The sequence below is a fragment of the Pogoniulus pusillus genome, chromosome 22 (assembly GCF_015220805.1).
Source record: "Pogoniulus pusillus isolate bPogPus1 chromosome 22, bPogPus1.pri, whole genome shotgun sequence".
Lineage (NCBI taxonomy): Eukaryota > Metazoa > Chordata > Aves > Piciformes > Lybiidae > Pogoniulus > Pogoniulus pusillus.
In genome coordinates, this window is record NC_087285.1 from 9,090,082 (window position 1) to 9,103,141 (window position 13,060).

The 13,060-nt window shown below is 43.2% G+C and overlaps 1 protein-coding gene across 4 annotated transcripts in view; it reads left to right on the plus strand.

The window, feature by feature from the left end:
- Positions 1 to 13,060, plus strand: part of KCNIP1 (potassium voltage-gated channel interacting protein 1) — a 371,107-nt gene that overhangs the window by 275,717 nt on the left and 82,330 nt on the right. The window contains exon 1 of one of the 4 annotated variants that reach the window (XM_064161630.1): positions 5,742 to 5,984. The exons of 2 other annotated variants lie outside the window; for them this stretch is intronic. Coding sequence is in view for 1 of the 2 variants with exons in the window: in XM_064161628.1 (XP_064017698.1) it covers positions 5,994 to 6,060 (67 nt within the window). In the remaining variant the exon portion in view is untranslated. Of the gene's footprint in view, positions 1 to 5,741; positions 6,061 to 13,060 lie in introns of those variants that run through there. One more of the 4 variants, XM_064161628.1, reaches the window with a different exon arrangement.

Here is a 13,060-nt window from a genome sequence, read left to right on the forward strand (position 1 = left end):
ATAAAGAACTTGTTCCTGGCATCCAATCTAAATTTGCTCTTCTCTAATTTCAAATCATTGCCCCTTGTCCTATCACTGCAGGCCTTTGTAAAGTCCCTTTGCAGCTTTTGTGTAGGCTCCCTTCAAGTAGTGGAATGCTGGTATTAGTTCCTCTGGAGCCCTCTTTTCAGTTGTTATTTATCTCTGAAGATTAGTCTTAGTTTGAGGAAGTGCATGTCAGCAGCATAGACCTGGAAAAAATCAGTGAACCCACTCCATTAAAGAATGTATTTTACTGTTTTCCCAATGAAAATTTGTCTTTCACCCAGATACATTAGGCTTACATTTTCTACTGTGATGTGAACAAAACATCTGTTGTTGCAAATGATAATTTGCTCTGAGTTCTGGTTTCTGTCATCCCTTGTATGTAAACTATTCATTAGTCCAAGATTTAATTCAAACAAAGAAGTGGTTCCTAGTATAAAATCTCCAGTTACTCATCATGCCATGATCTGTAATACATGCACTATTGGTAGCAAAAACTTGGATTTTAGACTTGATGTTTGTTTAGTCATGTGTTAAATTTGTGTAGCGTGAACATAAAAGCTGGGATTGCAGAAGCAGGCAAGGAAATTCATCCATGTCAGCTCCATGTATTTTAATGAGTTGATGACTAAACCCTATCTCCTGTAGCTTGGCAGGCTTTAGTGCCTGATGTAGAGTACTTGGAGGATTCAGTTGGAAGTTTGCTCCTTAGCTGGATTTAACACAAGACTTCAGCCATTTGTCTGCAGTCTTTTTTTGGATTTGTGAGGTTTGTTTCTCTTTGGTAAATACTTTGAATGTGCTGCTCCTAAGACCAGTGGAGGAATGCACCAGTTACACATCCCTTATTACTGTTGCCTTTTAGTTGAGGATGAAGAAGCTTATGCTGAAATGTGAAGGAGAGATCAGTGTTGGGCATACTCTATCACTGGATTTGGGAGCTGTACTGCATGCTCTCCCCTCCTGCTCTGCTTTCCATACCCAGGGAGTCTGATAACGGTTTCATTATTTGAGCCAGTGATATTCCTTGGAAGTGTTTAAAAGATGCAGAGATGTAGTTCTCAAGGACATGGTTTAGCACCAGGCTTGACAGAGTAAGATAATGCTTGGACTTAATGATTTTAAAGGTCTTTTCTAACAACACAATTCCAGGATTTTAGAAGCAGAAGAAATTATTACTTGTAAATTGCTGTGCTGTCTGTTTGGATACAAGTATGTAAGAAATCATCTTCACAAATCACCCATTATCCAGAGAAACAAGCAGTTTTAGGCAACCTAATGTATTTGTAATGCAGAGAACACACAGACGCCTCTTTCTGGATCCAAATTTTCTAACAGCCTCATTTGTAAATGAGCTTTCTGTGTATTCACACACTCCCAGTAATTTGGCTCAGAGACCTAAGGAAACGCAGTCATCAAGCTGTGAACAGTTTCCCACACTTTCATGCTTCATTTCCAGGGAAAGAATCATGTCTGAGTGCCTCAAGGGGAAACAGCTGCTGAATATATCTCTAATAAACACTGCTTCTTAGAAGTGGGTCTGTGTCTTGGTGGCACTTTGCTGCAAGCAGCACTGGTTTCTGAAGGAAACCAATCTCATGGGGACAGCCTCTGCAGAGGCTCCTGTTTGGAGTGAAGGTTACACATGAGCAGAGTATGGCAAGTGTGTGTGCTTCCCTAATGTGAGTAAGAACAGAAAATGCTAATCTGGCTTCCCATCTGGGGGACCTGCAAATGCCATCCCAAAATGGCTCCATCTGAGAGCACAGAATCCATGCACAGTTGGAGAGGTAGGTTCAGCTACTGTTACTGATGGCAGCTTTGGGGAGCTGCGGATCTCTTAATATAACAATACAGTGATGTAATGTGCTGTCATAATCTATTAAGACTCTAATGTCTTCTCCAGTGTGCTCTCTGTATGTCTGAGATGTTTTGGTTTCCAGGCTGGGCTGTGATGTAGAGGAAAGCATTGCAGTAGGGCTGGAAGGAGTTGATGAAGTCAGCTGTGGAACTAGTGCTGATTTGTTCTGTTGAGATATTTATGCAGCAGAATGGTTAAACTCATTCACAAAATGGACACCTTTAAATAACTTGGTTTAGCCATAGGCTACTGAAGTGGCATACATGCAGCACATTTCACCTGAGCTTATTTTAGAAGTTAAAGTAGCTCACAAGTAGTAAGAGTTGTTTCTAGGCAGGTGCTAAGATAACTGTGAGCTAGATTTGCGGGGTCTGAGGAGAAAATTCCTATCCCAAGAAACCGGAGAAGTGCTCTGATTTAGGGGTGAAATTCCCCTTTTATGAATTAAGAGTTGAGCTTGTGTTCCCCTTTCCCAGAAGAATGTATCTCACCTCAAGAGGCACCCTGGTCTAGATCTCTTCCAGCAGCTTTGGTTGAGGCTCAGAACGGAAGCCAGAGAGCAACCCTGATCTCTGCTGGGAAGAGTGCTCCAAGGATACCTGGGTTTAGAAATGTGAGACACCGGAAAGCATTATAAACTTGGCTCTCTGTGGTCCTGCTGAACATCAGGGGCCCTGATTCCCCAACTTTGGAGCTGAATTCCAGGGAAGGCTTCGTGGCGGTGAATTCCTGTCATAAGGAAGTGCCCAATTCCCTGTCTTACACGGTCAGTCCTCTCTGCCATTCCCGCCACCTCCCGCTGCCTGCAGTGTGGCCACGGAAAAGCCCCTGGAAGGAGCTTGTGCCCTGGAAAGGCTGGCCTGTGCTCAGGTTGGGAGCTCCTCTAAGTACCACTCACTAGAAGTTTAAGTAGCGTTTAAGAGCTTAATCCTTCTCCTTGCCTTCAGTAATCTGATCTTTGAAATGCTTTGCATTGGGATTTTGCTGCCATTTGAGCTGTTTTGCTGAAAGCCTGTGATTACAGAATGAGAATGTTTTGACACAGTGACAAAAGACAGGAAATTCACCATTAGTGGTGGCGTTTCTCCTTCTCTTGCCTTTACTGCCTGACAGCTTTAGTGCAGGCAGTAATTGAGTAGCAATGACAATAGCAATTAACTTTTAACCTTCTGCTTCAGCACACATTTTAGCACTGATTGAAGGGAAAGTGTCCATTAAGAAAGTAAATACTTGTGTGTGAGTGATCTGTGATAAAAATTCATTCAGCTTGGAAAATCCGCTGTGGATGCCACCAGCACTGTAAGGAGGACCAGAGCTTTCAGTTTGCTTTGCAGGTGTTGCCAGTAATAACAACACAAGTATCTTCTCTTTCCTTTCCTGGTTTCCCTGCCTTCCTTGTTGCAATAATTAGAAAACAAAAGTTTAGATAATGCTCTTTACACAATTACTATCAATTGGTTAAATAGGCGATTTTGGCATCGATTTTTCTCCCCGAGAAGCTGTTATGTCTTTGGTTCATTACCGTTTGTGATTAGCTAAGTGGAAAAAGAAATGGAAAATGCTGATTTATGTTACAGGAATGACAGCTTCCTATTTCTGGGTGCTCCATATCTGTGGTTTAAAGCCTGGTTTATTAATTAATAAGTAGAATTTCTCTGCTTCTTTGATCACTGGTAGTATCACAGGGAATACTTAAAAGTAGTTTCCAGCTAATCTCCAGCACACGTGCTGTATCACAGCTCAAAGCATCACCTTACGAGAGCTGTGCTCAGTCGTTACACATATCAGACGCTCACTTCTCAGCTTGGAGTGATCAAAAGTGATAGGTTTAGCACTAATTTGAATTGATCAAGTGTCAACACAGAATATGAAATGTCTCCTAAAATAGCTGCTGAAGAAACTGAAACAAATATTTTTTTAATTATTCATCTTAATAGCTAGGCCTGATTTTATCAAGTCTTGAACCTTTCAGAGTTTCTATCAATTTCAGTTCCTCTGGAAGTTATATATCCATAAGGTTCTGCCTGGTAGGAAAACAGACTGACTGTGACCCCCTGCTAACAAGGATCACAGCTGGAGGAAGGAACAGGTTTATTTTGGCCTGCAATTAGGGGGGAAAAAAGATCCCCTCAAAACAACAACAACAAAAAACACCACAAAAAAACCCAACCCAATCCTCAACTGCAGACAGCAACAGCTGCTGGAGGTTTCTGAGGACCTGCTCAACATGAAAACCACTAATGCAGGTGCTAAGGAGGCAGCCACAAAACAGCCATCAGCAGCCACCTGAAAACTGTGGATTTATTGCAGTTGATCTGCTCTCCTTCTCATACAGTAATGCTACCAATGTCAGATGGACATGCACTGTTGCACAACTGATTGAACTATCTAGGGAGAGATGAACCAAAGTGTGCACACACCCATTCAGAAAAGAAAAATCTCTCCACAGGTATCCAAAATAAATACACTCACCAAGGCAGGAGTCAGGGCTCCTTACACAATGTCCCATTCTAATGGGAGGAGATCTGGCTGCTTCTGTGTGCAGAGAGCCCTCTCCTCGTCAGGACTCCATTCATACCCTTGTTGAATGTAGCAGTAGTCAACTGCTTCATTAGTTGGATGGCCAAGCTCTCCAAGCAGCAAAAGAACTTCTGGGCCTTGAGGTGCCAGCTAGTGTCAGGGGACATCAAGCTGGTCTTTATCAGCCTCTAGAGATAAAGGTGCTTGGTGTCATGGTTTTTAAAGAGAGCCGACAGAAATGAAGCTCTCCAGTTGGAGAAAAACCACAGAATTATATTTGGAGAGATACAGAAAAGAAATTACAGAAGCAGATACAACAGTCATACCCCCTCGAATTTTCCCCCAGCCCAGAACTAAATCTGCAATCTCCTGTGCTCCAGTCCTTCCCCCCGCCAATGCCTCCACCATGCACAGGCCTAAGCACAAGCCTCTGCAGGCCCCAAAACAGGTCTCCTGCTTACGTGTTTCTCCCCATAAAGCAGCTCCTGACGCACAGGGCTGGAGGAGCAGGAGAGGAGAAGGAGCTGGCCTTGCCGGGACTTCATAAAGAGATAGCAGAACTATGGGACTGAGTAACAGTCTTCTAGTCCCCAGAGGATTTTTTTAACCCTATAGTTCTCAGCCTGGGACAGGTGCCAGCTAGTGTCAGGGGACAGCAAGCTGGTCTTTGTCAGCTTCTAGCAGAGCTTGGTGCTTGGCGGGCGCAGTTTGTACCTGCCACAGTAGGTGTTGGCTTCACAGGACTGTCAGCGTCATCACTTCCAGTTCCTGCATTGCAGGGGAGTTTGGAGAGGAATCTTTATTTGCAATACAGGACAGCAGTTGTTGCCCCCAGAAAGCTCTCCTTTTTGGTAATTATATGTGTGGTGTAGGAAGGTTTTGATTCAGAGGAACTGATTCCACCTTTTGCTATGTCACACACCCTGCTATAATGAAAAGGTGCTGAGTGTGCACACTGGCAGCAGCTTGAGGTCATGGAGGCTGGAGTTTCCTGGGTGAGCAGGGAGGGCAGAGTAGTTCTGCCTTCACAGAGAGGCAAGGGTTATGCCTGAAAACAAAACAAAGTGACTGTCAGCCTCTGCTTGCAAGGACCATGGCTGGAGGAGGGAGTGGATAATCAAAGACACCTGCACTGAGTGCTGCTCACCAGCTGCCCCAGCTCTGCTTCCCAACCCTGGCTCTGGCCACCTTCAGTGAAAGCTCCTGCACCAATGAGCAAACCTCTCTAAACTCAGCCCACCTGTCGGTAGTTTGTTTGCAGCTGTTTCCCATTAAGTATGCAATAGATGTTCCAGGTTATTTAGTGACTGTGTGGCAGTTTGTGGCAGTGTGTCCCAGTGTGAGGTGTTGTGAGGGTATAGGGATTCCTCTGCTGAATGCTAGAATTATGTTTACTAATATAATGTTAGTCTGATTATTGAGATCCATTTGTTATGCAACATTCCCACCTGCAAAAAACACGTGTTGTGTGAAACATGGCCTCTTGTTAGGAGTGGCTCTTGCAGCTAGGTGACTACCTGAGCTGAGTGCTAATCAGCGGAGGCTGGATACCAGGCAAGAAAAGAGAAGGCTCAAAAGGGTAAGTGCAATGTCTTGCCAGCCTGGCACCCTTGAATGGCTTGGAGGAATGCTCACATGCAGTAGAGCTGCTTCAGGTATGTTTGTCTTATTCCCAAGACCTTTATTTAGTTGTCTATTTTAATTTCTCTATGTGCCTTTAAAGATTTTTCATGTGTGAGTTTCAAAACCTTTTTAATTCTACTGGGTGTATCTGAACTCTTTTGTGTAGTGTTTTTTCCTTCACCAGCTTATGGAGTTGTAAATAGACTCACCAATTGTTTTAGCCTGGCAAAAATCTGGGGTTGTGTGCCAGAGAGCTTGTGGAGCTGCACAGGTACATCAGGCTTGCAGAAATCAGGAGTACCCAAGCTGAACTAAATGCCTTGCTTATTTTCAGTTCCCTTCTACATTTCAGTCTGGCACAAAATCCTGGTGGATTTCACACATTATTTAAGAATAAAAAATGATTGTCTGAGGCTCTGGAGCTGCTTTAAACTCAGATGGTTTAAATACTGAGTTCTTAATTCAAACTCAGCTCTCGAGAGGTACTAAGAGGTACTAAGCCAGCCTGTGCATGTATTGATAGTAAGGAATCTGTGTTTCCATTGCTTTGTTTTACTGGAGGCAGATGCACCATGCCCAAGAGTCAGGCATGGTTTAGGAGCTGGAGCTTACAGGAGTGGCATGGCTGTATAGGGAACTCGGCAGAGGTTTTGGAAGCAAATTGTAGGAGAAGGCAGGATTTTCTGCTGCATTTCACCGTTTTACAGGGTGGAGGGATAGTGGTTTCCAGCATATAGAATTGCAGATTGGAGGGGAATGTTGAAGTTGTGAGAGCCAAGTGACTATTGTCTTGATGCAATGCATAACATAGCTGGTCTAAATAGATGGGGTGATGTTTTGTATAGCACTTAACAGCCCTGGAGGAGAGCTGTTGGCTTGGCAGAAAGGCATAACAGTGAAAAGAGATAATTTCTATGAAGGCAGGAATTCCCTCTTTGCTTATTTTAAACTCAAGGCCGATGGCAGACATTGCAGTGGAATGCTCACCCTCCGTGCACACCTCTCCTTGTGATTTGGAGAGACTGCCCACCCCACCCAAAGGGTATAAAAGGACCACAACTTCTGGAGTCCACATGTTGCATCTACCACAGAAGACCCTGATGGGATGTGCACCCACCACTGAAAGACATGAAGTATGCCTGTGAAAATGACCCTGGATACAGTGCAGTAGAGATATCTTTGTTTTCTCTTCTTAACTTGTTCTTTCTGTCCCTCTTCCTCTCTGTTTTTCCTTTCATCGTTCTTTTCATTTTCCCTCTGCACTGGTCCAACCAAGCACCGTTAAGGTGCAAGTGAAGGAGAGTTTTCACAGGCTCTAATAAGCCAAACTCCTCAGCTGTTCGGTGTCAGTTCACTTTAATTTATTCCAAGGGAATTTTTGAATCTTAGCACTGCCTGCCCTGCCTCCAGGGTTGGCTCAGGACACTGGGTTGAGACAGAGGTTCAAGAAGTTATACTTGGTTCAAGGCTTTGGCTTTCCATGGATAGAACTGATTTTTGTCTCTGCAAGGCTATGTTTTGTATATTAAATTCTGTGGGGCCAGTGTGAAAAGGAGTCCTGTGGGTTCAAGGTGATAGATAAGTCTGGGGCATGGGGCACTGTTGGTAAGGCACACTCAGACTTGTTTTTCCTTCTGCTTATTGTGACTTCTATGAACCCACATTTGTCCACGTAACCTTTTATTTCCAGTTAGTTTTCAAGAAAACACTCTCTTCTCATCATGCAAAATCCAGCAACCAAAGAAATAAAGGTATTATCTGGACCCTAACAAAAGCAAATACTTCTGTAAAGCAATTTCTGATGTGACTATAGTCCAGGTGTGCTCTTTCTACCTCTCTTCCCCAAAACAACTCTGTTAGCAGCTGAGAAGGGAAGAGGAAATGAGTCTGAGGTCAAGCATGGATGTGGGGAGGTGAGGAGCAGAACTGGCAGGATCACCGTGGAGTAAATCACTTCTCTGTGCTGCTTCATTCCAGGTAGGGAGCAGGAGCTGGCTGTTCATCAGGGTCAAACAGGAGTCCTGGGCCACAAGAACAGAGCAAGGATGACAAGTCAGCCCTGAGCTCTGAAGGCAGCTGTTGGCATAGCAGGGAGCTGCAGGAGCAGGATGTCTTTTTTCTTCCTCCCTAAATTGTCTTTTCTTCCCCTGCTAGCAGGGACTGCAGCTCTCTGCACACCTTTGGTGATTGTCTGCTTTCATAACTGCTTTCACTTCTGGATGCTCTTCCTTGAGAGGCTGTCACAACTTCACCATTGTGGGTTGCTCATACCTGTGAAAACTGTTTGCATGTGAGCTGTCTAATGATACCCAAAGCAGATGTTTCAACATCTGCAATATTTAATCTTCTTGGACCAATATTTTTCCTTACTCAGAACTGCCTCGTTCATCAGCAACATATGGCCACTGGTAAAGTGACATGTGGCAGCATTTTCACAGGCAGGTTAGGACACAAAATCCCTGTACCTTGCAGAACAGTGTCATGGGAATGTGAGAAGCCAGGGAGTAATTACTTGGAATGTCATCATGATATCAGCTCTCTGGGAAAAGCAGCCTCTTTGAGAATGGGGAGTTCAGAGATACTCTTAAGTTTTCTGTGAAGCTAGAAAAGAAATTCTTCTTTTCTGCTGGGTTTATGGGGCGAATTGACTCTCCAAGTGGTCAGACAGGCGCCAGGGCTTCGATGCAGGGAGGAGGAGTGCAAGGATATCAGGTGAGGAGCGAAGAAAGAGTCCTTTCTGACTATGTTTGTTAGTGTACCTGTGAGCCTTATTCAAATAGTGACTGGAATTGAATGGATTAAAAGCAGGATTTAATCAAACCCTTAGGGTTAGATGGAGGAGTGTCTGCATTTGCAGGGTGCAGTCTTTTTAGTTGTGTATCTCTGGCATAGGAAGAAGTGGATGTATTACCTACCTCTGAGTCGACACCAGCAACTCCCTCGTCAAAGAGCAAGGGAGAAAGTGAGTAATGAAAGTTTATGGAGTATATTTTCTTCTCGACATGCTATTCACATTAATGGGTTGTGCAAAGAGAATGTGCTCCCATGTGTGCTTAATGATGGAGCTCCCAGGTCACTGCTAAATCTACAGGCTTTATGTGTTCCTCCATGCAATGTTTCTACACTGTAATTTGCAAAAGGGTAAATTATATTGCTGCCCTTAGTTAATTGCTTTCAGTGAAGCAATATCATAGCCAAAAGCACACTGCAACAAAATGACCTGGGACTGATCTTTCACTCTCTGAAAACACAGCTACAGAGTATTTCTCATGGTATTCGAAATGTAGTCACTCAGAGTGTGGTCTTTAGGAAGCAGATACTTGGACAGAAAACCACAGAAACTAGCTTTGGTGACACTTGTTTTCTGTTCAAGGTGCAGTATGTACTGGGGAGTTTCAGCAGGAGCAGAGTACAAATACTTCGGGAAGTTTAGAGCATGTCCTGGTGGAACTGTTAGTGAAAGGATGGGTTTGGGACACAGGGACAATGTCAGCTGGTTCCAGCAGCAGTGAGCAGATAATGGTGGGTTGCAGTACCACCGGTGTCAGCACATACTCCAAGGCAGAGCCCTAGTGCAGGTCAGCCCTTGGAGCAAAGCCAGCTCCTGCTTCCAAAGCATTTAAATCTGCGTTGTTGTGGCTGCTGCTCACAGGGAGTGTGGAACGAGTTTTCATCATTTTGCATTTGCTTTCGAGTCATCTCCATTCAACAGATTAAAAGAAGAGTTCCTGGGGAAATGTTAGCATGAAGACAGGGGCTTCAGGCTGTGAAACTGAAAGCAGGGAAGTGTGAAGAGTGATAAGGAAAACAGACTGCCACGATGAAATAGTCCCCGGGAATAACTATCTGCTAAACATTCTCTCTCTAATAGAAAGAGAGGAATAAAATTTAGGGAGACAGGCTTATTTTTTCTGAAAGAGTGACATTTCCTTGGTTAGGAAGAGTTCCTTATGTCTTGGAGGGAAGGAGAAATAAGTATGTTTTAAAACAAGTGAAAGAACTTCATAATCTGTGTTAGCAGAACATGTAAACAGATGTACACAAATAGCAGACAGAAATACTGTGTAGTGGCAAGTGAATAATACAAGGGAGAGGGTTCTTGAGTGGATGCAAACAGAAGAGATGCATGGTCTTAGTGTCCACGTGATGTGTTTCGAGGGGGGGATTTTAAGTCAGAGGTTTAGCTGAATTAAAAATTTAAATTAATTTTAAAATTAAATACTCAATTAAAAAATAAAATTTAAGTGAATCCCAAATGCACAGAAGTTTCTTGGTCCTAATAAACAGGATATTCACTTTTGCTGGCCTAGGGCATGAGTTAAAATAATCATTTGCCTTTGTAGAGAACTTTAAATCCCTAAAGAAAGTGGTGTTATTTTTGGAGCTGAGTGCTATTAACACTGCAAAAATAACCTGCTTTGTTTCATAAGCTCTTGCCCAAAAGCATGGTAAAATGGATCTAAGTTATTTCTTTCTTAATGCTGCTCAAGGACCAGCTTAAATCTTTGAGATTGTGGCAGGTGTAGGTCAAGGTGGAGCCTGCCAGGACAGCATCCCCTATGGAGGAAGTATTCACTTGAAAACTGATTTCTCCTCATCAGTGCTTTTTGTTTTAAAGTTAACTTTTGTTGTGGTAATATATTAAATGCTGGCTTGTTTATAGTGTTTTAAATAGTGTTTATTTTTGACCAGGGACCTGACAAAATGTCATTCTCAACAAAAATGTTGTTGTTTTTCCCTTTGTTGTTTAAGGTTCTCATATCCTCTGACTGCCTTAAATAAACAACAGGCTATGCATCGTGGCGTCTGCCAGAAAAAGTGCTCAGGATTTATTCACTTCCCTTCTTTTTTCTGAAGTTGATGTGTGTTTTACTTTTGTCTTTTGTTTCATTAACATTTTGTGCTAGAGTCACCTTTTACATGTTTTAATAGAGGAACTAGCGATTATATCCCCTTGGCAAGGATATTAGTTCAGTTATTAGAGCCCCTGGCAGGTGTAAACACAGTGCAGAGATAGATGAGTGTTTGTCACCTCTTGGCCTCTGAGGGCTGTACAATCATGAACTGATGATTCTGTGAATTCCAGATGAGTGTCTGAGTTGTCTGTGTTCAATTATACTTGCAAGATGGTGTAAGCTGAAAGAAACTACATGCTGTCAGTCATTAGGAAATCAATGTTTTGTTAATTAATTGTTTAATTAAAGAATCTAGATGGTGCAGAGAACAGCTGATTGGAAAACTCAATGTGTTGTCTCTACCAAGAAAAAATAGAATGGGTTGTGCCAGGGAGAGGAAGCAAAGCTGCAGAAACTGTTTTGCAAATGAGCACACTACTCTGAGCAGCAATGCTGAAGGTCTGTTTGTTCTTATAAAGAATGTAGCAGGGTTATAAAGGCAGGGGAGCTCCCTTGTGGGGAAAAAAAGGTTTAGAAAAGGCTCGTGTGGTAAAAATAGGTCTGGTTTCTTAATCCCCCAGGATCCACTGCTTTTGTAAAACTAGCCAGATCTTCTGTAAGATGGGGGGATTTGGGTAGCATAAGAGAAGGTCCTTACTCTGCAGCTGCTTAAAATCTCTCATTGTCCCTCTTCTCTACGATATGCAGGCTCTGTCTTTACACTTCCTAGCAGGTAGAGCAATAATATGCTTTATGGTCTTTGCTTTGCAGTGAGTCATTTAACTTTTCTAAAGCACAGTTGAAATGGTAATACAGCTGTTAGATGCATTTCCAGAAAGAAAAGAGAGTCTTAATTAACACTGGCCAAACTGAGCTGATTAACTTAGTTTAAAATAGCAGTGAAGACAGAACGAGTTGGATTTTTACTGTGTCTTCCAGCTTAAATGGCTGCTGGCATCAGGGAAATCCCTCTGACATTTGGCTTTCCTCCCTGTACAATGCACTCAGTGGAATGAGGTTTAACAAGACCAAGTGCTGGGTCCTGCACTTGGGTCACAACAACCCCAAGCAATTGCTATGGGCTTGGGGCAGAGTGGCTGGAAAGGTGGTGGAAAAGGATCTGGGGGTGCTGGTGAATGGGTGGCTGAAGATGAGCCAGCACTGTGCCTAGGTGGCCAAGAAGGTCCTGGTCTGGATCAAAACCAGTGTGTCCAACAAGAGTAATGGAAGTGACCGTGCCCATGTACTTGGGCCTGGTGAGGTCACAGCTTAAGTTCTGTGCTCAGTTATGGACACCACTGTATAGGAAAGGCATTGAGATCCTGGAGCATGTACAAAGAGCAGTGAGGCTGGTTAGGGGTTTAAGGGCATTACACAAGAGGCAGCTGAAGGAGCTGGGGTTGTTTAATCTGGAGAAGAGAAGGGTAAGGGGAGATCTTATTTGTCTCTACAGCTATGTGAAAGGAGGTTGGAGTGAGGTTGGTGTTTTTCTGTTCTCCCAAGTAACCAGCGACAGGGCGAGAAGAAATGGGTTTAAGTTGTGCCAGGGGAGGTTTAAATTGGATGTTAGGAAAAAAATCTTTACTCAGAGTGGTGAGGCATTGGAACAGGCTACCCAGGGAGATTGTGGAGTCACCATCCCTGGAGGTGTTCTAGAAGCCTATGGATGTGGTGCTTCAGGATATAGTTTAGCGGACATGGTAGTTGTGTTATGATTGGACTTGATCTTAAAGGTGTTTTCCAGCCACAGCGATTCTATGAAAGAGTTAAAAGCAAATGGTGCACATTTTGTTCAGCCCAGCAGTCTGGAGGTTCAGAAGATAAGAAATGCTTCTCAGCATGAATGAACTGTGAAATGTATTTGAGAATGAAGCTTTGATGAGAATTTACATCAAAAAAACTCCAAAGTTCCATTTTAAAAATCCCTCATGCTGTTCTTTCCTGCAGAGAAGTAAGTCTTATCTTGGGTATTTCAGGCTCATACTGAAGGAATGTTGTTGTTGTTGTTGTTTTTTAATTTATATTTTAGTGGCAGTTGACATTTGAACCCTCCCCCACTACTGTATGGTGGGGAAAATCCTTTTTTCTTGGATTTTCCCTGCTGCAGGTATAGTATCCCTGGACTATTTTTATTCAA